The sequence below is a fragment of the Protopterus annectens genome, chromosome 14.part0, assembly GCF_019279795.1.
Source record: "Protopterus annectens isolate FY-2018-M chromosome 14.part0, PAN1.0, whole genome shotgun sequence".
In the NCBI taxonomy this organism is placed as follows: domain Eukaryota; kingdom Metazoa; phylum Chordata; order Ceratodontiformes; family Protopteridae; genus Protopterus; species Protopterus annectens.
In genome coordinates, this window is record NC_056748.1 from 24,174,236 (window position 1) to 24,199,363 (window position 25,128).

The window sequence follows — 25,128 nt, forward strand, 5'->3', positions numbered from 1 at the left end:
GGCATAGTGATGGAGTGCTCTGTATGTGAAACAAACTGTGGTAGATGGGGTAGTGATGGAGTGCTCTGTATGTGAAACAAACTGTGGTAGATGGGGGTAGTGATGGAGTTTTCTGTATGTGAAACAAACTGTGGTAGATGGGGGTAGTGATGGAGTGCTCTGTATGTGAAACAAGCTGTGGTAGATGGGGGTAGTGACGGAGTGCTCTGAATGTGAAACAAACTGTGGTAGATGGGGGTAGTGATGGAGTGCTCTGTATGTGAAACAAACTGTGGTAGATGGGGTAGTGATGGAGTGCTCTGTATGTGAAACAAACTGTGGTAGATGGGGTGTAGTGCTCTGTATGTGGAACAAACTGTGGTAGATGAAGGTAATTATGAAGTGCTCTGTATGTGAAAAAAACTGTGGTAAATGGGGGTTAGTGATGGCATGCTCTGTATGTGAAACAAACTGTGGTAGATGGGGTAGTGATGGAGTGCTCTGTATGTGAAACAAACTGTGGTAGATGGGGGTAGTGATGGAGTGCTCTGTATGTGAAACAAACTGTGGTAGATGGGGTAGTGATGGAGTGTTCTGTATGTGAACTCTTCTGGGTAGCAGTAAAAGGAAAATACTTACAAAGTCATTATCATTCAAAAATGAGTCATAAAATGCAGCACAGATCCAGACCCTCAAACCTTATAGAAGACCAATGACCTTACAACCCAGAAGTGGACTTAACCTGCTCAGACATATGCACATAAGGTTGCTGTAGCTTATGTGGGTGCTTGGGATGGTATGGTCACTATTTCCTTAATTTTCCTCACAGTCAAAGTTCAGAGGTATTAACTGAAGGTCATCATAGCTTGGACAGGGGCTGGGGACAGTGTGGTCATTATTTCCTTAACTTTCCTCACAAACCTCAGATGTATGCACGGAAGGTCACTATAGATTATGAAATGCAGTATATTGTCTAGGAGAAACATACTGGTATTAATTACTGTGATTATTGTTTTCTTTTTTTTTTCATTTTCCTTGCAATCTAACAACAGGCATATCTACACATGGCTATTTTTAAAGGTATTGATAAGGAAGCATTATATATATATATATATATATATATATATATATATATATATATATATATATATATATATATATATATGTGGATTCACTTCAGAAGCTCAAAATACTGAAATCTCGAATTTCAGTATCTCGAGCCCAAGAAGTGGAATCCATAAAACAACGAAAACTAAAAACCGCGAAATTCAAAACCTCGAATACCAGAAGTTTTTAATTTTGCGGTTTTACTACACGCACACACACACAATCCACCACACAAACACACACAATCACCCACACTCCCCCACTTAAATATTCTCACTCAGAGATCGCACTACATGCAAACACACACAAAACACCACCACACAAGCTACTTTCTCTTCGCACACACACACATCACAGCAACAAAATACACTGACATACACCACAACCCCTACCCAAACCCCTTAACACAGACACTCGTACTTATCTGAATTTATAACCATAGCGGAACTTTAGAAGCACGAAATTCAAAAACTCCGTTATTCGAGGTTTTGAATTTCGCGCTTCTAAACTTTCACTATTATGTGGATTCAGCTTCTTAGGCTCGAAATACTGAAATTCGAGATTTCAGTATTTCAAGCTTCTGAACAGAACCCATATATATATATATATATATATATATATATATATATATATATATGTGTATATATATATATATATATATATATATATATATATATATATATATATATAGGTGTGTGTGTGTGTGTCTGACATCAACAGGTTGAAATATGTTACTGTGTTCTATTTGCTTATTTGGTTTCATCTTAGCTTGATATCAGATGGGTACACAGAAGTTGGCTATCCTTTGGGAGTTGGGGTGAGGAGGCATTCTGTATACATGTATGACCATATCACTTGCATTATAGGACTGTGGCCATTTATGCCTTTACTTTCATCCCAGTCTAACACCAGAAGGATACGCTGAGGGTGACTATCTTTTTTAGGAGGTTAGGGATGCAGGTACTATTCACAGATAGGATATATATATCCTTGCAAATACTTATTTTCACAGTTTATTATCAGCTTTGAATATTAAGCTTTGGATATATCTTACATCTTGATCGAAAGAAATAAGACTATTTTTTCTTATTTATGATTTTTGTTCAGGCTGTAATTGGAACAAAAGGCTGTAAAAATACTCCAATATTCACCACAGAGCATCTACAACCCTCATGGTTTCTGTAGGACCTTGTGGCCCCTAAACCCCAGCTTAATTCAATTATTTCCTACAAAGTTATCACATTGTAGTTTTGGATGGTTAGGGTGTATCAAAACGATGCAGAACAAAGTAAAGTCATTTAGACAGACTAAATTTATTTTCTTAGTTGTGTTTTTTCAGGACGTCACTGGATGATAAGATTGTTTTAAAGAAAAAGTTCTAAAATGCAACCCTTGGCCTAAGTCAGCATTAGGCAGAAGGGAGGTAAAATAAGAGAATAAGAAGAAAAAAGTCATCTAGATGGTGTGAGGAAGCCAGGATGGAAGGAAAATGGGGAGAGGAGCACTGGGAGATCTGTGGTGGGGAGGCACCATGGGGCCTTTCACCTAGGACACCATTTCACCTAAGGCCTACCCTGTATGCAGGGTTGTTAAAATACAAAATCATTGTAACTAAACACCAGTCACTAAGCATGCCTTTCTTTGGGGTGGGCCAACTTGCTGTAGTACACAGGCCTGCTGTAATGTAAGGGCATTACAAGTACAGTTCTGTCTGTGTTTATTGCTGCTCCTAGTGTCAGAGCTAAATGTTTGGTTTGGAAAAGTGACAACAACAGTGAGATACTTAGGCTGGAATATGCAGGGAGCCACCAACATGAAACATGTGCCCACAATGCTAGCACCAGCCCTAGAACATTCAAAGTGGAGAAATGTTCGTCTTTCATTGCTATGAAGGCTTTAGTAATTACAGTTAAGATGGTGGGGATGTTCCCGTGTGAATTTTGCAGTAGGCAGTCCCACCTGCACTTAATTTAAAGGTTAGGAAATTAACTAAGCCAGACAACCACATGAGAATGGTCCTGTTAGATTAGTGTGACAACAGGGACATTTTCTTTATTTTGCAGTGATGGCACATTGGTGGTGAAGACTACAGTAACAACTTTATGAGCAGTTCTAAAATGGACTCTCAAATTTGTAAAGTACAGTAAATAAATAAACAACTTCCACTACTTGTGGATTCATGTTTAGTAATGCTAAAAAATCAACAGTATTTACTTTACTTAAGCCGCGGTGGTACAGCGGTAGCTTTGTTGCCTCACAGCAAGAGGTTCTCCCGTTCGATTCTCGGCTGGAGCACCTTCTGTGTGGAGTCTGCATGTCCTCCCTGCAGTTGAGTGGCGTTTGAAAGACATGCGTAGAATGGGTGTGCCTTCGTTGAAGGTTGGGCGTCGAGCTGGCACCTCGGCACCCGTAAAAAATCTACTGCCAATCATTAGCAGACCGGAGTTCCGCTGAGGCGACCCCTAACCGGGAAAAGCCGAAAGAAGAACAACAAAGTCTCCAATAAAGCTGATGCCATAACTGTTGCTACTGTAGTTTGCTGTGTGGGTTCCTCTGTTATCCCATCCAGCTCCCTCATAGATATTCCCATCACCTCCAATGAGGAAACTGAAACATTAAATGCAGAATATAGCATTATGACATGTAGATCTCATTGATAGTTTACACTGCTGCTCTATGAATGCTGAAAACAGAAGAAGAAGATTTGTAATATTTCAGAGTTCTAATAAGAATGTGGTCCTATGATATGTTTTTTAGTGGCATGGTAAAATATTTGCCTTGAAAAAGATGAACTCATAAAATTAGATGTAAGAACTGCTTGTTTTCAGGTTAGCTATAACATAATAACTTGCAGACATTTGCATTTTGGTGTGCCAGTTCAGGAATTTGTGATGCAGATCAAAATGTTTATGAGGTAGTCCTTATATACGCAGACGGACAAATTTACACATAATCTACTCTCAGTGGTTAAACTCATTTTGCTCCAGATGTGGAAATATCTCTTAATGGACAGGAACCATTAACATTTATGATTACATAAACCCTGAACTTTGTAGAAATTAACTTCTAAAAGTTACTGTCACTTTAGCCTCGCATAATACTGTATATTTATATATTTTATCTTGAATATTCATGCATCCAGACTCATTGTGTGTCATGTTTTGTTGAATGAGAATTGACATGCCATACTGAATGTAAATGTAGCAACATAACACTTAGTCATGATGCACAACTGAGAATTTTATTCCAAACCTAATTATATATAAATGTTCTTCCAATAACCCCAGAACAATATTAATCAACCTTGCATAAGTTCCTTTCATTGACTGCAGAAACACCATGCATTCATTCATAGCATTCATGCCAACAGTTCATTTTATTGTACAATATTAAAAAAAACAGTGCAGTTATAATCCTGTAGAAAATGAGGTAGACAGGTCACAGAATAATCTGATTTCATATTTTAGATTCAGTAGTTGACAATGTGACTTCTGTAGTGGAAGTGCAGTCTAAATATGCAAAAAAGGGATTCAATGCACTTCTAAATATTTCATATGAACAAATGAATAGTATGGAAATACATAACACACGTGCGCTGCCATTTTTATTTGCACCATTCTTTCAGTGAAGTCCCACTCCAGGCAACAGTTACAACAGCAAACTGAATCTGGCAATGTCATTTTCTATGGATTATGCAACAAATTAACACAATTTTAGGCTTACCATCTGAGATAATAAAAAGAGTGTATGGCTTTTACCATGATATATATGAATATGTAACACAACTCTGTGACTTTAAGAACTGCCTAATCCCATAATGCATCAACTGTGGTGTTCCAGTTGTACAGCTGGAGAAGTGAGATAAATAGGACCTGCTGGAGAGATAGGTATGTATTCCAGAAACTACCTCATCTATGGAACAGGGTCCCCATCCATGTGAAGCAGAGTTCCTCCCTAACCCATTTCAAGTGCAGCTTGGACAATTCGATGAGAAACCGGACGTTCATCCCTGGTTTGGCTCCTATGTCTCTAATGCAAACAGGTAACCTGTAAATGGTTCATCTCCCAGGCCCATGTTTACACTTATCAAGGGTAGCAGAACTTCTCAGAGATTCGGGATGCATGGCTAGGCTTAAAAATGCCCTTGTTAGCCTAGTAAACACCTATGAACCAATGACCGTATTATCTACCTGTCTGCTATGCTGTCATTTTGCAAGTTAACATTGCTGTTATACTTCGAATGCTGGAATCTAGTGCTGTTATTAGCAACTGTGAACAAGATGGTTGAATAACCAACAGTGCACATTATGACATGGTGTCAGAAACGGGACCTCTTTCATGTAAAACAACTGAAAAATGTCATGCAGTCCAGAAAACAAAGTCAAATAAACACCAGGGATCTCAGAATAGAACACTTTGTACAGAAATGGCTGTTTTACATCTATATAAAGTTGTTTCACTGATTAGCCTGAAACAACTTAAGATTTACCAAAAATAACTTAGTGCAACACACCAGAACCATTCAGAGTCACAAAGTCACTTGCCTGGTCATAATAGAGGCAGAGATTTGAATGTTTTTGAACCACAGCCATACTGGATAAAGAAAGTGAAGAAATCCAGGTAAACACTTTATACTATGGGACAAGAAATGGAGGACATTTGTAGTTCTTTTTCAGTAGTTGCTAACTTGTGTGAATTGAAAAAAAAAAAAAGATTGTCTGTTAGCAGTGTGCTACTATTGTTATCATATAATAACATTGCTTGTACCAACCATGACTAGCCAAAATATCATTGCAAGATGCAAGACCATGTTTACCAGTCTTATCTCTAGATACATATGAGGCTAAACAGAGGGGTGCCTCCCAGGTGCACCCCTTTTGGAAGCAAGGCCTGGAGCTGAGCTATATTTTCATTTCATTTACTAGGCCTTTTGAAGTTATACATGTAAGTATAACATGAGTCCCTCTACTCCCAATGCAAATATCCACTTCAGTTTTTGTGATGAGGAATCAGATTGCTTTGCCTCCAACTGAATGGTTATTCACACTCTGGCGATGGTAAAATGGGCCTTGTAAGCCTTTAGTTACATGACTATTAACCCTTCAAATCTTCTTTTCCTACCACTAGACATCAGTAATTAATCCAAACTATGGGAGCAGTTAGCTAAGAATGCAAAATGACACTTTTCAACAGATATAGCAGTTAATGCTACAGCCAAACCTGATGCAAACCTTTGTTAATATCAAAACATCTTTATTATATACCATCCCATCATGTGTCAACTTAACATCTGTCCTGATGTCAGCTGAACATATATTGGTCACTTCCACACCTCCAACAGATCACATATTATGGGCCAGAATGTGAGAACAAAGGAATTGTTCTTCCTCCCTTTTGGACTTTTCTATAATAGCAGAATTTGAAGATCTATACTCTCATCTTGAAGATGTACGAAGGGATGAAAGTTCTTTTTCTATTTGCTGTTATTCTTAGGATTTCTGGTTCATGAAATCTACACCAGAATGGCCCTCTGCCCTTTTTATTTTCAGTCAGAAGAAATATAATGCCTGTCTTGGATTGACAGGGATGGAATCCAGGATATGTATCCAGGATATGTAATCTGCCATTCTAGTTAAAGTCTGTTATTAACAGTGCTGTCTTTGTAGCATGAAACTGTCCAGAATTTGGACCATCGGTTACCAGTGAAGCTAACTACTTACAATTTTCCCCTATACAGTGAAACTTCTTGCCAGATAGACATCCTAATACAAACACTTACATCAGATCCTTGGCTCAACATGTATTTGTCTACTCTTTCCTCAGACAAGTTTTACAAGTTTGTACATTGATCTGGTAAAATAAGCCATATTTTAGATACAGTAGGCCCTAGATGTTTTAAACTATCTGATGAAATGCCCATTTTATTGATCTTTCCTACAGATCAGGCCTTGAAAATATTGTCCTCTCATCTCATTCTACTGAGACAAACTTCTTAACTCATTGACATCTTAGTACTGTGTTAGTACTGTGCTAGTACTGTGTTAGTACTGTTAGTACTGTGTTAGTACTGTGCTAGTACTGTGTTAGTACTGTTAGTACTGTGCTAGTACTGTGTTAGTACTGTGCTAGTACTGTGTTAGTACTGTGTTAGTACTGTTAGTACTATGCTAGTACTGTGTTAGTACTGTGCTAGTACTGTGTTAGTACTGTTAGTACTGTGCTAGTACTGTGTTAGTACTGTGTTAGTACTGTGCTAGTACTGTGTTAGTACTGTTAGTACTGTGCTAGTACTGTGTTAGTACTGTGCTAGTACTGTGCTATGATATTTGAATCTGTAGATGAAGAAACAATGAATAATTTCAGACAGCAGACTGTTATAGCATCTCCTTCTTTCAATAGTAGTTCTTCCAGAAAATTTGAATGCCCTATTTCAAGTTGATGACCTCTTTGTGATTGCTATTAAAAGGATCATTGAGGAACCATTGAGGACCCACAGTAGGAATAATTCCTGTACCACTGCAGAAGACATAGCTGCATCTCCTACAAATAAGCCTTCTACTTTCTTTCACTGGATAAAAGAAGACACCAAGAGTGGCAAGAGAAACACTAGGATTCACTTCCTCTCTTGAGACATAGCCAAACCTTCTAAGAGGTCTTTGTCTGAGCTGGTCATGCACCTGTCCAGAATATCCCCTAAGGGCTGCCCAAATGTGGGCTGATTTTTCAAATTTGAGACTGTTTTATGAACTGTTCTATGGGGCAGAAAGGGTCTGGACATGCTCAAGAAGGGACATATCCTGAAGCTAGTCCTTTAGTTCTGTCGATTACTTTGTGGTTACAAAGTACCCTCAAATGACATACTTGCAATGTCTCAGTCTGTTTTCATCATTGTGGTGGCAGAAACTGTCTTACTGTAAGACTGTGGAATAAGATTGTGTTTACAGTTCTTCCTAGTCCACAGGACATCATGGGAGCTTCGTCCTGTTAGCTACCTCTGTAATTTCAGGCTTCATAGTAACCTACTTGCAACTGATCACAGTCCAGTTTCTAATGTCCTTCCTCCCAGTGTGATTCTATGTGGTATCAATAAACATACTATGTACTTAGTAGCATGTGAAGACACAGAAGTCTCGTGAGATTTCTGCGTTTTTGCTGTATGCAGTCAGTATTTTCATCACAAAATATTTCTTTTAAACTTTCTTCCACTTCATATTTTTACTAGGGTGTTAGGAAAGTGCAGTTACTCAGCAAGATGTCAGTGTTCCTTTATTTGGATAGCTAATTGTTAATGGCTCTTCCTAGGTGACAGCAGTCTGAGTTTTCCAGCAGCTTATTACCATAAAACTGGACAAATCATACCTGCTTCCAATGCTGCACATCGCTTTAGTATTGGCGAAACATTCAACACTGAGCTTTTCCCACTGAAACGCAGTGCTTAACTTTGGACACATTTCTGGCAGATTGTGGAACCCATCTGGAACAAGCAGTTGTCATTTATTTATTTATTTATTTATTTATTTATTTATTTGTTTATTTGTTTGACATTTGATTACCAGGAAAGTCTCAATGGGCATAATTCTGATTTTCAGTGGAGGCCTGGGGAGCAATGCTCTGTAAGATGTAATACAAATCGTATATATTCATATATATATATATATATATATATATATATATATATATATATATATATATATATATACTGTCCCTCAAGATATACCTGAAACTGGCTCACCTCCAGACCAAGTCCTTCCTAAAAGTGTTATCAAAGGCTAAAAATACAGCATTGATTGCTCCTGACAATATCCCTGGATGCATCTAAAGTCATAGGAAGTGTTGTTTAGGGACAACCCTAACAACCCTGTCCAATCTCAGCCTTTATACAGGTTTTGTACCAAGTGAATGGAGAATAGCCACAGTCATCCTCCTGCATAAATGACCTTCCACAGACCCAGGTTATTACAGACCCATAAATTGGACCAGCCTTATATGCAAAACCTTGGAAAGAATTATCATGGAACTAATCAGGATGTAGGGGACTTCCAAACACTGGACCCATCTCAGTTTGGATTCACCAAGGGAAGTTCATGCCTACTCATCCTGGTTTATTTTTTGAAAAGGTCAACAAAGCAATGGATGAAGGCAAAACACTACACACCACATAGGTCGACTTAGCCAAAGTTTTTGACACAATTCCCCACTCAGACATAGCAGAAAAGCTGAATAAACTGGGATTAAATCCCTTTGTCACCCACTGGATTACCAATTCACTCTGATATAGGATGCAGGAAATCAAAACAGGGGATGTTACTTTCACAAAGAGACAGGTCACCAGTAGAGTCCCCTAGGGTTGTGTGCTGAGACCTCTCCTGTTTGGAATCTACTTTCCCTAAGTAAAAGCCATTACCATAGGGTTCTGGCTGACTAAGTTTGCAGATGACTGCAAGCTAGGAGCAGTTATTAAATCCCCAAATGACCTAGTCATCGTGCAGGAAAATTTGTCCCAAATAAATAACTGGTGTCAAAATCATGGACTGAAACTAAATGACAAATAATGCATTACTGTATCCTTTGGGAAGTCATTTACCCCAGGGAACTACCACATTGACAATACACCACTAAGAATGCACCCGGTTGTTTGAGATTTGAGAACTTATGTGGACAGTGACATTAATTTTTGATCAAAATGAGTCTATTGCTGTCAGGATGTCCTTCTGTATTGCACAGCTTATAAATAAAAGGACTGTGTCTAGATCTAGATTTAGTTTGTGCCCTTGTTGGGTTTTAGTTTTGGTTGGTGGAGTTTTCAATTGTGTGGCTTTTTATTCTGCTAGTTACGGCTGGATTTTGTTTTATTCATGATGGAGTCAGCTATTTCTGAGTTGACAACATCTGTGCACAGACTCACATCTCTGCTAACTAAAGATGGAATGGATAATGGTTTAGCTACTACGTTGACGAGTACCCAGGTGGAACTTTTTACTCTACACTTGCCCATTCCAGGAGAGGCTCAAACATTTACAATGGGGTCTTCCCGGAGCCAAAACGTGACGGATGACATCAGTTCCTGGCTATGCCCACCTGCTTTGGGGTTCTCGGACTTGAACGAGGAGAGAACCGAAAGGCCAGTGTTGAAGAAACAAATTTTTAATTTTGAAGCGACATGTAAGGAATACAGAGCACTACAACTTGATAATGCTTTTTTAAGCAAATCGTTAGAACTACAACAAGTACCGAAGGGCTTGAGACTGTGGAAGCTGCCAATGGGTATAGAAGGGGGAAGTACAGTGTACTATGAGTTAATTGATTTATTCAACAAAACGGGCTATACTATGACGGACATTATCATCAAAAATAACTCAAGTAAGTTAAAAATGTTGGAAAAAGAACTAATTACAATGAATCAAGCAATTGTAATGACTTATTGTTTGTTTAGTATGTGAATAGTTACCGGAAAGTGATCAGTAATATAGAAGAATTTGTTAAGAAAAATGCAGAGGTTAAATCTAAGAAATTGACCAGTGATGTGAATGACTATAAAAACAAAAGGGCCTAGCCTGCTGGTGGGACATTTAGTAATGCTACTGAAACCGCTAATAATGAAGGGGAACGAGCCCCATCAACTGAACAAGGATATGATACTAATAATAGATCGGAAAATAACAACGGCCATTTTTTAAATGCTCCACAACAGTTAAGGAGGTCTGAGAGACTTATGAACAGGAACGAACAAAAATCAATATTATGGGACTTACCAACAGCTCCATGGACAATACAACAGGGACCAACAATGGAAAAGGAACAGGAGATATTGATTAATACCTCAGAGATATGTGAAGATGGTACAGTTCATGTATGTTTTAATTACGAGGGTCAGTTGGACTAGTTAGGTCTTTCAGACCATTATGTATGTGATTTTGGTAACTGTGAAAATCTTGAAAATGTGAATGGGGAACTATCTGGTGGTGATTATGATAATTATGATGTAATGCAATGTGACATTGTAATGAAAAATGGTTTTACCATTTACAACTTTTCTGCAGTTGTTATTAATGAAACACATCATAAAGTGTTGAGTAAAGGTATTTCTTTTGTCCCTTAATTTAAATTGGATGTTGTGGATTTATTCACTAGTTTAAAACTGTTTACAAGAAAGTTGAATTTGAAATTATATTTTTCTGATAAAAATGAAATGCCTGCAGCCCCACAAGGAATTCTTACTAGGAAAAGTATATTTTTACCCCCAAGTAATAATGAGGTTATTATTTTTGAAAAAAAATTGTGCCAATGAAATGAGAAATGTTTTAAAATTAAGTGGTAATGGTTATGACAAGCAATTACTAAATGATAGCAATGTATATCAAAATATATCAAGGAATGAGATATATATATTGCTTATAATAACTTTTTTTATACTTAATGGAAGCTCTTTTCCAGGGGGGCGATAGATGAGACTGAGTTTAATTTTTTAAAGTGGGCTATCCAAGAATCCCGGTTATCTTTGGTATCCCCAAGATCCACAAAAATATTTATAACCCTCCTTTTAGACCAACTGTTGTAGCAGGAGGTTCAAAGACTGAACCCCTTGCTGCATATGTGGACTTGGGAATCAAGGATGTAATAAAAGACATAGCACATATCCTTAGGGACTCATGGCACTGTTTAGAACGGTTGAGAAAGGTTAATATTAATGAGGAATTTTCATTTTTAACCATTGATGTAGAAAATGTGTATACTACTATTCCACATGCAGAGGGGTTGACTTACTTTAGGGAAAGCTTATAGAAAAGTAAGAGGTTAAACATGACAAAAATTAATGTTTTAGTGGACCTGATGGAAATTGTATTGAAGAATAATTATATCTCATTTGAGGGTGAATTGTTCCATCAGATGTCTGGTGTTGCCATGGGGACCAGATGTGCTCCAGGGTTTGCTAATCTGGTGTTATACAATATTGTGAAAAATTGTTCATCTTTCAGTCTATGTATAAAGATAAAATTAAATTATATAACAGATTTTTGGATGATATTCTTATCCTTTAGAAAGGAAGTGAAAATGATGCTAATATGTTTGTGGAGTATTTGAATCACACTATCCCCTTCTTTAGGTTTACAAGTCATTGGCACGCAAATATGGTGAATTTTTGGGATATAAAAATTTGAAAAACAGAGGTGGGATTACAGAGCAATATATATAGGAAAGAGACATATGGTAATTCCCTTTTACATTTTGACAGTTGCCACCCTTTCTATCAGAGAAAAAGTGTAGTGAAAGGGCAGATGGTTAGACTGTCTCGATTGGCGAGTGATAATAACATATACCAAGATGAAATGTATAAGTTAATAGGGATGTTCCTGGAGAGGAGTTACCCTCTGAAATTGTTCTTCAGAATACATGATGAGATATTAAGTAAAAGGAATACAAAGTTTCCACCTATTCTTTGGGGACAAGATTTTAAAGTACAGGAGAGAAAACAGATGTCAGAGAGTGAGGTGCTTATACTGAGATATAATTATCAAGCGCCTGACATAATAGAAGTAATTAATAGAACATGGCTTTTAAGTTTCTCTGATGAAAATAAAAAAAAGTTAGGTATGACCCCTAAAGTAGTTTTTAGTAGAGGGAAAGGCAAAAACATAAAAAATATTTTAGAAAGACCAAAGAAACAAAAACAAAGATCACTGATCTATAAATGTGAGGTGTGTAGGAATTATAAATTTATTAAAGATGGGCCTTATGTTTTTGTCCAAAGATATGAGAGGACAATAGCTTTCCCAGGTAGATGCCGTTGTAATACAGCAATGGTGGTATACATCGCAACATGTATAGGATGTTCAGGCTTCTACGTGGGCAAAACAGAAAATTAAAGGATGGAATATCAGAACATATAGCAATTAAGAAGAAGGATGAACATAATGCCCTTTATTCTCATAGTAAGGTTTGTCCGTATTTTAAAAAATTCATCTTTTTTGTGATAGATAAAATTAGTCTAGTGATAGAGGTGGTAATGATAGATTGAGGGTGGAAGGAAAGGAATATATTTGGCAGGTTAGATTAAATGCCACTGCCTCCCAGGCTTAACGATAACATATCCATTATGCCTATTTTAAAACAAAGAGCGGAAAGAATTTAGGGATTGTGCCATAGACTAATAAAGGATTATCTAAATATAGGGTAATATATAAAAGTTTAGATATTACTATGTATTGTTTTTTGAATTTTTAAATGTTTTATATGTTTATGTATTTTATATCTATATCTGTATGAAAATAAGTTATTTAGATAAATGTTTATTTAAATATTTTAGGGAGGGGTATATGTATGTATGAAATTATGTCACTTATGAATTATTCATGAATTATTTAAATAGGGAACCTGATGGTGGGACAAAGTGATTGGTTGAAAGTGAATTCAAATGTGTATTTATTTGGTGTTGTGGTTTGCTCTCATTAACTCTGATGAAGCCAAAGTGATTGGTGAAAGCACTTAGTTTATTGAGAGAATCCATTATTCCAGTGGTAATAAAGCGTTTTTTTAAGTTCGCACCGTTTTTTATTTTATTTTCATTATTAGTTTGTGCCCTTGTTGGGTTTTAGCTTTGGTTAGTAGATCTAGGGATGTCATTGTTCCCCTTAACTCAGCTCTCATTAGGGTAATTTTTGAATATAATACTTTCTTTGCCATGTATCTGTCCAGACACATGCAACAACTGGAACACCAACTGAGATACCTTAATAAAAGGATACAAGCCCTAAACAACATATCCTGCATGGGCCATCTCAAAGCCCTGTCACTGTACTTGGTATCTTAGAAACTGCTAAGAAGTGACTTATGTCTGACATGCAAGGCATCCTCTGACCCAATACGATTGATTTACTGTACATCAGCAAGTCAAATGATGTCAGACATACTGGGTCTAGGGATATAAACCTCTTCTGCGACATCAACAGAATAGTTTGGAGGGACAGGTATATCTTGCAGAGGATACTGCTGCTCTGGAACAGACTCCCCATCCGCATAAAACAAAGTTCATTCCTATCGATATTCAAGTGCAACTTGGATCTATACATGAGAAACAAAAAAATTACCATGCACTTCATCTTATTACATTGATTCATAGATCCCAAGGATGTTCATAAATGTATGTAAATGTTTCATCATTTCCAAGATCATAAGTACCCAAGCAAAAGTCTGTCTACCTTTCTTCTGGAAATTCAGCATACTCCTTAGCTAAAATGTACTATCAAGGTAAGTTTATTACTGATTTACCTTTTGCCAAAAGAAAGCTAACTGACCTTTCACCAGTGCATTCCACTAGGGTGTGGCCACTTGTTTCAAGATGTGTCCATGACAGGAATTGACATCTTGTTCAGCTGTCCATCTTTAGAGGCCTTCATGTGCAACCAGCACCTCCAGTCCAATACCAGAACATACTTAGAGAAAACAGATCTCCTGAATATTTTATCCTGAAGTCTTTCCTTTGTCATATAGGTTCCTTTCACCGTTTGAGTATTTTGGTTACTGCCTGGGGGATTCTACCTAAGCTTAAGATTCATTGTGCAGGTCCTCACAAAGTAAGATGCACCATATACTTGAAAACTAACAATACCAGTTGACATTTGAGGAATCCTGCAATTTTCTTATGTCTGTTAATTCACTGTGGCCAACCTGAGGTGCAGCAAAATATTTTTGTGATGTGCTGAAGTATATAGATTTAATATACTCATAGAGTATATATTGTCTTTTAGGTGGTAGCTACTTGAGTGTGAATATGAGTAGTAAGTGATACATTTCACAAAGAGCATGGGCCTCTGATAATAAGCAGCCAAGATGTTTTGAAGCACCACATAAGAATGCACAGGACAAAAGTATTCAAGTTATGCTTACTGCAGAGGGAAATCTTAAAGATAAATTGACACACTACACTGATGCAGGAGTTGCCTGGTATTCTGTCCAAATAATAAATCCTGTGTCACTGATGTATTCATTACTCTTGATTATCTTGAGTGTAAGACTGTGTTCTAAGGTGTACAGGCATTCTCAAGACATAGATGTCCTTTATGAAACCTCAAACAATCTTCAGAGTATGAACTCCAATTTTATTGATTGCTAGTAACATTATATGTTCATAGGTTTACTGTACAACTTAGTGCCTATTGGCAATCAACAAACATGATGCCTCAAAACCTATGCTGAAACCTATGGACGCCCATATATTCATACATTTCCTTCATGAAGGTATGACTTGATGAGTTGAGTTTAATTCACAGGGGAAGTTTATTCTAAAGGCATGAGAGTCCTTGATATTTGAAGTTGTCACATTTTGTGGAAATTTAATTGTTTTATTAAGGCCAAATGTTCTCTTGTGTTCATGTCACCAGAGGGGTTTTCTGAACAAAGAGTTTCAAATAACAATGAGTTCTTTGGTGCTGTTCATGTCAGATGTAGATATCCTCTAAGGAAGCGATAATATTCAGAAAAAAGAGAAAGAGAGAGACGATCAGGTGGACAACTCCCTATGTTTTGTGGACAGTGGCAGCTATATGGATATTAAATGAAAACTCCTAATCTACAAGGCCTCCAAAGTCTTCTGTTGTTTTTATCAGCTTTAAGTGTCTTTTCTGATATCTGAGAAAAGGATGCTAAAATGGACCAGTCCCAGGACAGACAAATGAGGGACTCCACTGGTAATGGAACATGGTAAAGACAGGAGCTGCCTAGCCATAATAACCAATATTGGACCCAAGCTATTGAGAATTCATTTGCTTTTAGATCCAAGAGTTTATGTATAATTCTGCCATTGGGTAAAATGTTAAATGTTTAGCCAAATAGTGGACAGATAATCCTTCATCCATAGTACTGGGTACTCTCTCAAAAAATGTATGTGTTAATTATACAAGATTTTTCTTTGACAAGTCTATACTGGGTTCAGTAATGGAGAAAAAGTTTCCCCTGCTTGTCTGGATAAGTTCATGATGATTCTTTCCATCACTTTGCACAACATGTTTTGGAAAGTAATTGGTTTGTAACTCACAGAGTCTATGTAAGGAAGGGAGGGTCTTCTTTATGGACTGGGACTATAATAGTCTACTTCCATATAGGGATACAGCTATTTTAATACTTTATCAAACATGCTGATAAGGGGTTAAGTTAGACTGTTTCTGATATCAGAAATGAGGATTCCTGATATCACATCTGGGCACACTGAACTAGAGTTTCTGACATTACTGAAGACAGAGGTTATCATTTCAGATGTAATTTCAAGTGAAATCATATTGCAAAGACAAAGAGTGGATGGGGGAACTCTTTGTGGCCTACAATTTGCACGAAATCTGTGCACTTGTGCATTATCTATATCTGTTGGAACTGTTATGGTGATAAGTTTGTTCTAGCACTCTACTTTCTTTATTATTTCTCTTCTTCTTTCAGATGTGGCTGCAGACCCTATCATCACCATTAGTACTTTCTAGAGATTGTACATTTTTCCAAATCCGGCCTCAAAAAGAATTTTCATTTGAAATCATATATAAGTAGTTAAATTCTCTAACAACTAAAGTTGTAGATGTATACAATTTTACCATATTTATCTGGTAACCTTGGTTCTTTATCAAATGAAAAAAATTGCAGGATGAGTAGCCTTAGCATTTCAATTAGAGATTGACAGAGTTAGTAGTAGCAGGACCTGTCTAATGAGTAATTTATATATTTCTGTCCAAAGGAGATGTATGCATTTTGTGTTCCTTTGCATTGCCAGTGCTTGAGAACTGGAAAGTGATTATTAGCTTTTAAAACATATCGGAACGTACCATAAGATGTTGGGGATGTCCATTTTTAATTGTTCTGAGTGCTTCTGCAATTTGAGTGATCTCCTGTAAGCCATCTGAAAATGCACCCATGATATTCAATGTCTCTACAAGCAGACATATTCTGGATTTGAACATGGAGATTGTGAGAAAATATTTTATTATCAGATTCTGGACAGAAGGAAAAATTTATTTAGGTCATGTAAAACATCTCCTCTTCATTGAAAGAGTCAGATGAAGGACTGCTATTCCTGTTTTTTTTTTTTACCGTCTTGAACCTTTTCAGGTACTTATGAAGATTCACATCAGTTAGAGGAAAGGTGAGACACAGGTGCTTGTTTTCACTATATTTTATACTAAATTAAAATATTTTCTAGTAAAGGTTTTACAGTGAGAGGAGGGTTGTATGATAAATGGGTCTGGAGTTGTTTGAACAATGGTGGGTTTCGAACACTTAAGTACAATTGATGTTCTAAGCGTATCCATGATTGAACTCCATAGATCTGATATGATTACAAGAAGTAACACAATCACAGATAGCAACAATGGTGCTGCTAAGCTCTTGTCCTTTTACTGTACCTAGGTCTTTTGACAATGACTTGATAGCCTTGTTTTGGAGTAGTTTGAATAGAAGGATCCTCCTCAGTAGTAGAACTGGAAATGGAGGATTTACTTTTCTTACATTGTTATTTGGTTGCTTCCTTTGATGATTTTCATTCACTAACTTTGTCAGACTCCCCTTCTTGCTGTGTTTTAGTTTAGACTCCCTCTTATCCATTTTTACAAAATGGAGTATAAAATAACAAAAGTAACCTCACTGTGTAATTAGAACACTTAATTATGTACCACTATTACACTTCAACTTATTTCAGTTGTATTTGAAGATTTTTTAAATAAATAATAAATGGTAAAATAGTGTGGGCCATGCTAAGAGAAAAAGTTTTAAAAACATACTGTTATTTGTCTTTTTCCTGTTCTTGCAAAGTGAACATGTTATTTGTTGGGATATGCCTTGTTATTTGTTGGGCCTCATCTGTGAACAAATGCAACATTGCTTATGAACCTGAATGATATCTGTTTTCTGCATTTCAGAATAAAGAGATTTGGTTATAGCTCAGTGAAGCCTGGGATAAGGACGCACAGCCGAGTAAGAGTTAATTTAATGGGGCAGGCTGTGTGTCCTGGAAAATTTGAGCTACCGTTGTTGAATTTAACATTTTGTACTTCTTGAACATTCTGTACTAACTGTGGGTTTGAGGTAATTTGTGATAAACATGTTTTTCCTATATGTTTTTCATAGCCAACTGTCAACGGTCAGAAATGTAACAAAAAGTTGTTTTGCTTGCAGTATAAAAGTTGATGTCAGTAAACAAGTTGATCAGATCAGATCAGATCAGAGGAGATCAGATCAGTCCAGACCGGACATCTTGGCCAACATGCTGTATAATCTGGTTAACTGCTAATAAAGGAAAATTCATCACCTGAGGCAGATGTGACTCGTTTGAATTTTTTCTTCTGACATTTTGGTCCTTCGGACCGGAAACCTCTACGAAGATACGGATCAGACCGACAGAGAGACCGAAAAACCTGTGCAGGTGAGGGTTTCTCATCTTAAGATTCCCTCGACTGAAAGCCCTCCTACTGATTTGTCATTGAAAGGAGGCCGGCCGCTCTCTGATCCCTATCTGAGGGATGGTTTCTGAATGAAAAGGGGAAATGGAGTCTCATCTGGTTCAGGTAGGATGAAAAATAAATTTCTTTTAATTTAATTTAATCTTGTAGACAAGGTTTTATTTTTAGTTAAGGATGGGTAGGATTACTTGTTAAGATTATTTTGTTAGGGTCACCCGTTAAGATAGTCCCATTTTATAATAAGCCCTGTAAAAATAATTTTGATACAGTCCTAAATACCTGAGAGAGAGAAAAAAAAAAAAAAAGGGAAAGGTAAAATAAGAAATCTAGGGGAAACATGGGTTTGAGTTGCTGCAAGTGTGAGAGTGATGCCTGTTTAAATGTTGATGCTAAGTATATGAAAAGTTTAAACAAAAATAATGTTAAATTTTTGAAAAAGTGGAAGTCGAGATATGATTTTGATGGTACACTGAATAAGAATGCCTGTGCAAAATTGGTTAGAGATTTGAAAAGAGATGCGGGAACTAGAACTAAAAAACAAAGACAATTGGGATTTCCCCAAGCCCAAAATGGTTAGAAGAGGCAAATAAACGAGCTATAAAAGAAAAACAGTGCCAGGAAAAAGAAAAAATAAATCAAAAGGGATCACTGGTGCCAAGTGGAAAAGTAGCTTTATTTTTAGATAAGGAGGATGAGCATACAGTTTGTGCGGTACAAAGGCAGGCAACTGCCCCACCGTATGGGGAAATTGCTGCTGCTGTACCGGCGGAACCTCCTCAATATCAGTCTGAAGATGTGGGATCTGTACAGCAGGGTGGGTTATTGGCTGCTCAAGGAAATGTTGTGACCCCTCCAATTTACCCGCAAATTCCCGTAGTACTCAAGGTTGCTTTGCAACAGGTAGACCAACCTATGCAGTTAAGGTCGGGACCAGCAGGGCAAGGACATTGGGCTATTAAACTTTCTGACCACTCAGAAGCCCTTCCCTTAATACAAGTTGCAAACCCACAAGCAGGGGATGTTGGACAAGAGCCAACTATTTTAGTTTATTGTCCCTGGGCTAGAGAGGATATAAAACGAGCTACGGATGGTATTCCTCATCCCAAGGTTAATTTTCAAAAGTTTTCTGAGGACATAGTTGGTATGCGTTTATGTTATCATCTAAATGGTTTAGAAGTAGAACAAGTAGTGCGACAAATCCTGGGTCCAGATTGGCACTTAGTTTGTGGTACCTGGACATGTAAGACAGATGACGGCACTACATTAAAGCATAATTCTGGGGTGTTAGACACGCGAGTCACTGATCTGTTGAAGAGAATTTCTGATAAGTGGCGTCCAAGAGCAGATTGGACAGTAATAAATCAGTGCATCCAAAATTATGATGAATCTGTAGATCACTATATTGTAAGATTGACAGAAGTGTTCAATAACCATTGTGGAATGATGATTCCACAGGATCAGACTACTGGCAGTCCGTACGAACAGTAATTGAAAAACGCTTTTCTTAAAGGTTGTAAGGCTCCGATAAATAGTTTTATAACTAAGCATATGGTTGATCAGAACATGTAGACTGCAACCTTTGTTTGAATATGCACGGCATGCTGAGCAACATTTCAATTTAAAAAAGAAAAAGAAAGTACAAGTGTTAGCAGTAGGGGATGATGGTGGTATATTTTTGGTACAGGACCAAAGGGGGCAAGGGCGCCGTGGTGGCGTACAAAGACGTGGGGGCCCGAAATGGGACACGTCGTATAAACAGGGTGGACATTCAGAGGAATATGAGGGGAGGTTAAAATGTGGAGAATGTTTTAAAAGCGGTAAACGTGGGCACTTTGCTGCCGACTGCTAAGAGTGGCAACATCCCTCACAGCTTACGAACAAGGGCTCCGCATGACTATATGATAGTAAAGGAAGGCGCCAAATTCATTATTGTGATTATTGTAGAGAAGAAGAAAGCGAGAATGATTGTGATGATGATGAGGCAGACACTCTCTGCTATGCATGTCAGGGCACCCAGGAAATTAAGGAAGGGCGGGATTGTGACTGTGAAGTCATAAACCTGGCACATTTGGGTATTGCTATGCATCTAGATCAAAAACCCATGATAGAGTTTTTGGTTGAGGGACAGAAAGTGGAGTTTTTATGTGATTCAGGTGCATCGTGTACACTTTTGGGTCCAGCAGTTCTACCCCCAAACTGCGAAACAGATGAGTTTGTCCTTGTGAAAGCGGCAAACGGGAAAATCTATAAGGAACCACTGTCTCATCCTCTATTGTTCACAGATCCGCAAACAAACCAAACTGTTAGGTGTAGGGTAATTATATCGAAAGTTTGTCCAATTAATTTGCTGGGAAGAGATTTGATGCATTTGTTTGGAATAGCGGCAATTCCCACACCTAAAGGCATTGAGGCGAAAAGGTTAGCGGATGGCTTGGTGGTACAAGGAGTACAAGACTTGTTTTACTGGTATAGCCAGGACTTGATTTCAAATGGGCCAGGGAGGGTTGATACAGATTTGATCAACCTAGCTTTAAGTAAATCTAGGAGCGGGTCACCGCAGGTTGCGGCGTACTTACATTGTACTATGTACTACAGACAGGCCCCTGGTCCGGATAAAGAATTTGAAAAATAATTCTTTAGGCACAAATGTGCAAGGATAATTTTGAATGATATGTTTTGGGATAAGCAAGGTAATACAGTAGTGACCTGTACTTTGACCAAGGAAATGAGTTCTTTATATCGCTCAGGTTATAGCCCACATATTTCAGTTACTAAAGCGGTGGGGACACATTGGGTAGATTTGGCGAAAAAGGTAACAAATTGGGACACAATGTCCGAAAGTCAGTTGAAGGATCAACAGATCCAGGTACAAAGATTAAATTGAGTGACTTGGGCACAACCAAGTGTGCACCTCAGGGATGACAAAACAGAAAGGGCATGACAAATCCTCCTAACTCAAGAGGAAGATAGTGCGTTAAGTGCCTTACCTGCAGATTTATGGTCAAAAGGTAAAGGGGATGTAGGACTGATGAAAACAGCAGGTGAAGTTTGTATAACTCCAAAGTCAGGTTTTAGACCTCGTAAGCACCAATACCCGCTAAGTAAACAAGCAGAGGAAGGAATTAAGCCAGTCATTGAGCAGCTAAAACAGGTAGGAATTCTTGTTGAATGCCCAGATTCGCCCTGCAATACTCCGTTGTTTCCTGTAAAGAAACCGGATGGGTCATGGAGGTTGGTTCAGGATTTACAAGCAGTTAATTCGGCTGTGATCCCAAGAGCACCGGTGGTCCCTGACCCCTATACATTACTTAATGTTTTATTACCTCAGCACAGATATTTTTCTGTCATAGATATAAGCAATGCTTTTTTCTCCATACCACTACATAAGGAGAGTAGATTTTGGTTTGCATTCACTTATCAAGGTAAAAGATACACCTACACCAGAGATTGCCACAGGGTTATTGTGAGAGTCCGACAATATTCGCACAAGAAATGGCTGCGAATTTAGCTCAGTTTGTTCCCCCAGAGGGAAGCCAGGTTCTGTTGTATGTAGATGATATTTTGTTGGCCTCACCCACGCAGGAAAGTTGTAGAAGGGATACCCTTGCCCTTCTTAGTTTTTTAGCTGAGCAAGGACATAAGGTAAATAAAGAAAAGTTACAATTGTGGAAAGCACAAGTAAAGTACTTGGGTTATTTAATTTCGCAGGCAGGTAGACAATTGGAGAACAAAAGAAAACAAGCAATTCTTGAGGCACCTATGCCTATGACTAAGCGGGAGATGATGTCCTTTTTAGGTGTGACTAATTTTTGTAGAAGTTGGATCCCTAACTATGCTGAGGAAGTAGGGCCATTGACCGCACTAATCTATGACACTCCCATGGCAGCTAAGAATAATATACAGTGGACAAATAAGGCAATACAGGCATTTAATAGAATTAAGCAATTGATAGCAGGATCCTCTGTTTTGGGTTTTCCCGAACTATTCTAAGCCGTTTGTACAAATGGTTGATTGTAAGGCAGGATATATGACTTTGGTTCTGGTACAAGTACATGGGGATAAACAGAGGCAGATAGCTTTCTTCTCCTCCAGATTAGATCCTGTTGCAAGGGCATTGCCGCATTGTGTTCAAGCTGTGGTGGCGGCCACCATGGCAGTACAAGCCTCAGCATCATTAGTTTTGTTTCACCCATTACAATTGTGGGTTCCACATTCAGTAGCTACTATACTTTTGCAAGATAAGATAACCTTTTTATCTCCTAGTCGACATTTGTCTTGTATGACAGTGCTGCTGACACAGCCTCATATGACCATAGAAAGATGTACTACTCTTAATCCGGCGACACTTTTGCTGACTCCAGAAGAAGGTACTCCACACATTTGTTTAGAGAGCATTCATGACAAAGTACTTCCCAGACCAGATTTAACGGATATTCCGTTGATACATTCTGATCTCGTTTTGTTTGTAGACGGATCAGCAAAGAAAGACACTGCAGGAAAAACACTAGTAGGGTATGCTGTCACCACAGAAACTGAAGTTTTGGAGGCAAAAGGATTGTCAAACATTTATTCTGCACAGGCAGCTGAGTTGGTGGCTTTGACTCGAGCTTGTACCTTAGGGGAGGGTATAAAAGTGACAATTTATACAGATAGTCAATATGCTTTCTCCACTGTACATGTTTTCACTCAACTATGGAAGAATAGGGGAATGGCTGCTGCGACAGGCAAACCAATAAATCACAGAGATTTAATTTTACAGTTGTTAGATGCAGTGCAACTACCACTTCAGATAGCGATATGTAAATGTTCCGCACATACCAACAGAAAAGATCCTGTCTCCAGGGGAAATGCCCTTGCTGATATGGCTGCAAAAAGGCAGCCCAAGAAAATGATTTGGAGCCCGGACACCTCTTAGACTTAGAGACACTAAAAGTAATGCAAACATTGACGACACAGAAGGAAAAATGTTGTTGGGTAAAATATGATATCACTCAACAGAGTGGGTTGTATATGGCATCAGATGGCAAAATGGTATTACCCTCAAACCTTTTTAGGTATGCGGCATTGGTTAGCCATGGACCTGCCCATGTAGGAGTACAGACGATGATTCAAATAGTGTCTAAGGTGTTTTGGTGTAAAGGGTTTTTAACTTATGCAAAGCAATTCTGTTTATCTTGTTTATTATGTGCAAAGTATCATGCTCAGGGGGGAGTTAAGAAGTCTCAGCAGGCATTCCCTACCCCTCTGTATCCATTCCACACACTCTGTATGGACTTTATTGAATTGACACCCTCAAAGGGAAAAGGGTTCTGTTTGGTCATTATTGATGCTTTTTCTAAATGGGTAGAAGCTTTTCCAGTGAAGCATCTGAATGCATAAACAGTAGCAAAGCTCTTGACTACAGAAATAATTCCCCGATTTGGCCTACCAAGATGCATTTACAGTGATAATGGGTCTCATTTTGTTAACCAGATTGTTCAGAAATTGGGTCAAGTGTTTCAAATTGATCTCAAAAATCATTGTGCTTACCATCCCCAATCAGCTGGACTGGTGGAAAGTCTTGAAGAGTAAGCTCCGCAAACTAATGGCAGAAACACATAGGCCATGGACTGCGTGCCTTCCGTTGGCACTCCTGTACATGCGAATCTCACCTTCCTGCAAAGGACTTACACCATTTAAACTTTTGTTTGGGAGACCATATTACATCCCGCAGTGGCAAGAATTGTTGCCAGCGGAACGTGAGGGGGGTGAGGATCAGGCGGATTATATGAAGAAGCTGCTAAATGTCAAATCTCTTGTAACCAATGACTCCTTTGCAGATTCCAGAAATGAAACCTTGTTAAGCATGGCACCCGGGGACTGGGTGTGGATCCAAATTGTGAAGAGAAAGAATTGGTCATTCCCCAGGTGGGAAGGCCCATACCAAGTACTTATCTCGACACCTACGGCTGTAAAGATCGCTGAGAGGACTTTGTGGATTCATATCACCCACTGTAAAAAACTCAAGGTTCTCCCTTCTGCCATTGATATTGGTCAAACTCCACCGGACCTCTGAGCGCAAAGTCTGGCTACAAAGGGGGATTAGCCCAATAGGGGTTAGTTCATCTCAAACCCAGTGAAGAAACCAACGGCGCGAGGTAGTCCTTAGGGAGGATGGCCATGTTCAACTGGTACTTGAACTGTCACATGATGATGATTTTGGTGGCAAAAGTAAATATGTCCATACGAGAAGGAACAGTTGTAAGAGAAAAAGGAATGGTGGTGCTGCAAGCGCAAACAGGTGTTACTACTGTGTTTAAGGTGAAACTTTGTGAAGGAATTTTGGACTGTTCTAAATGGAACAATAATAATTTCTTGACTCGTGCAAAATACTTGTGCAATAGAGACTGTACGTCCTGGTCAAGTGTTTGGTGGTCAACAGATGTGAATGGATGGGAAACAAGTGGTGCAGTGATACCAGAGAAAGATAAAAGCAGGCAACAAAGAATAAAAAATCGGCATTTCCAAGGTACCGGAGTAGTTACTATAACCATTGTGTCACCACAAGAAAGTGATTCAGGAGTTTATGGAATCGGAGTGTCTCTTGCAACTAGAACTGATCCTTTGGGGA

At 38.2% G+C, this 25,128-nt stretch overlaps 1 protein-coding gene across 1 annotated transcript in view; it reads right to left on the reverse strand.

Annotated features, from left to right (window-relative positions):
- LOC122789143 (peptidoglycan recognition protein 1-like) overlaps positions 1 to 25,128 on the reverse strand; it is a 210,022-nt gene that overhangs the window by 173,822 nt on the left and 11,072 nt on the right. Inside the window, exon 2 of the mRNA XM_044056373.1 lies at positions 3,617 to 3,693. Within this exon, the coding sequence (XP_043912308.1) occupies positions 3,617 to 3,693 (77 nt within the window). The remainder of the gene's footprint in view (positions 1 to 3,616; positions 3,694 to 25,128) is intronic.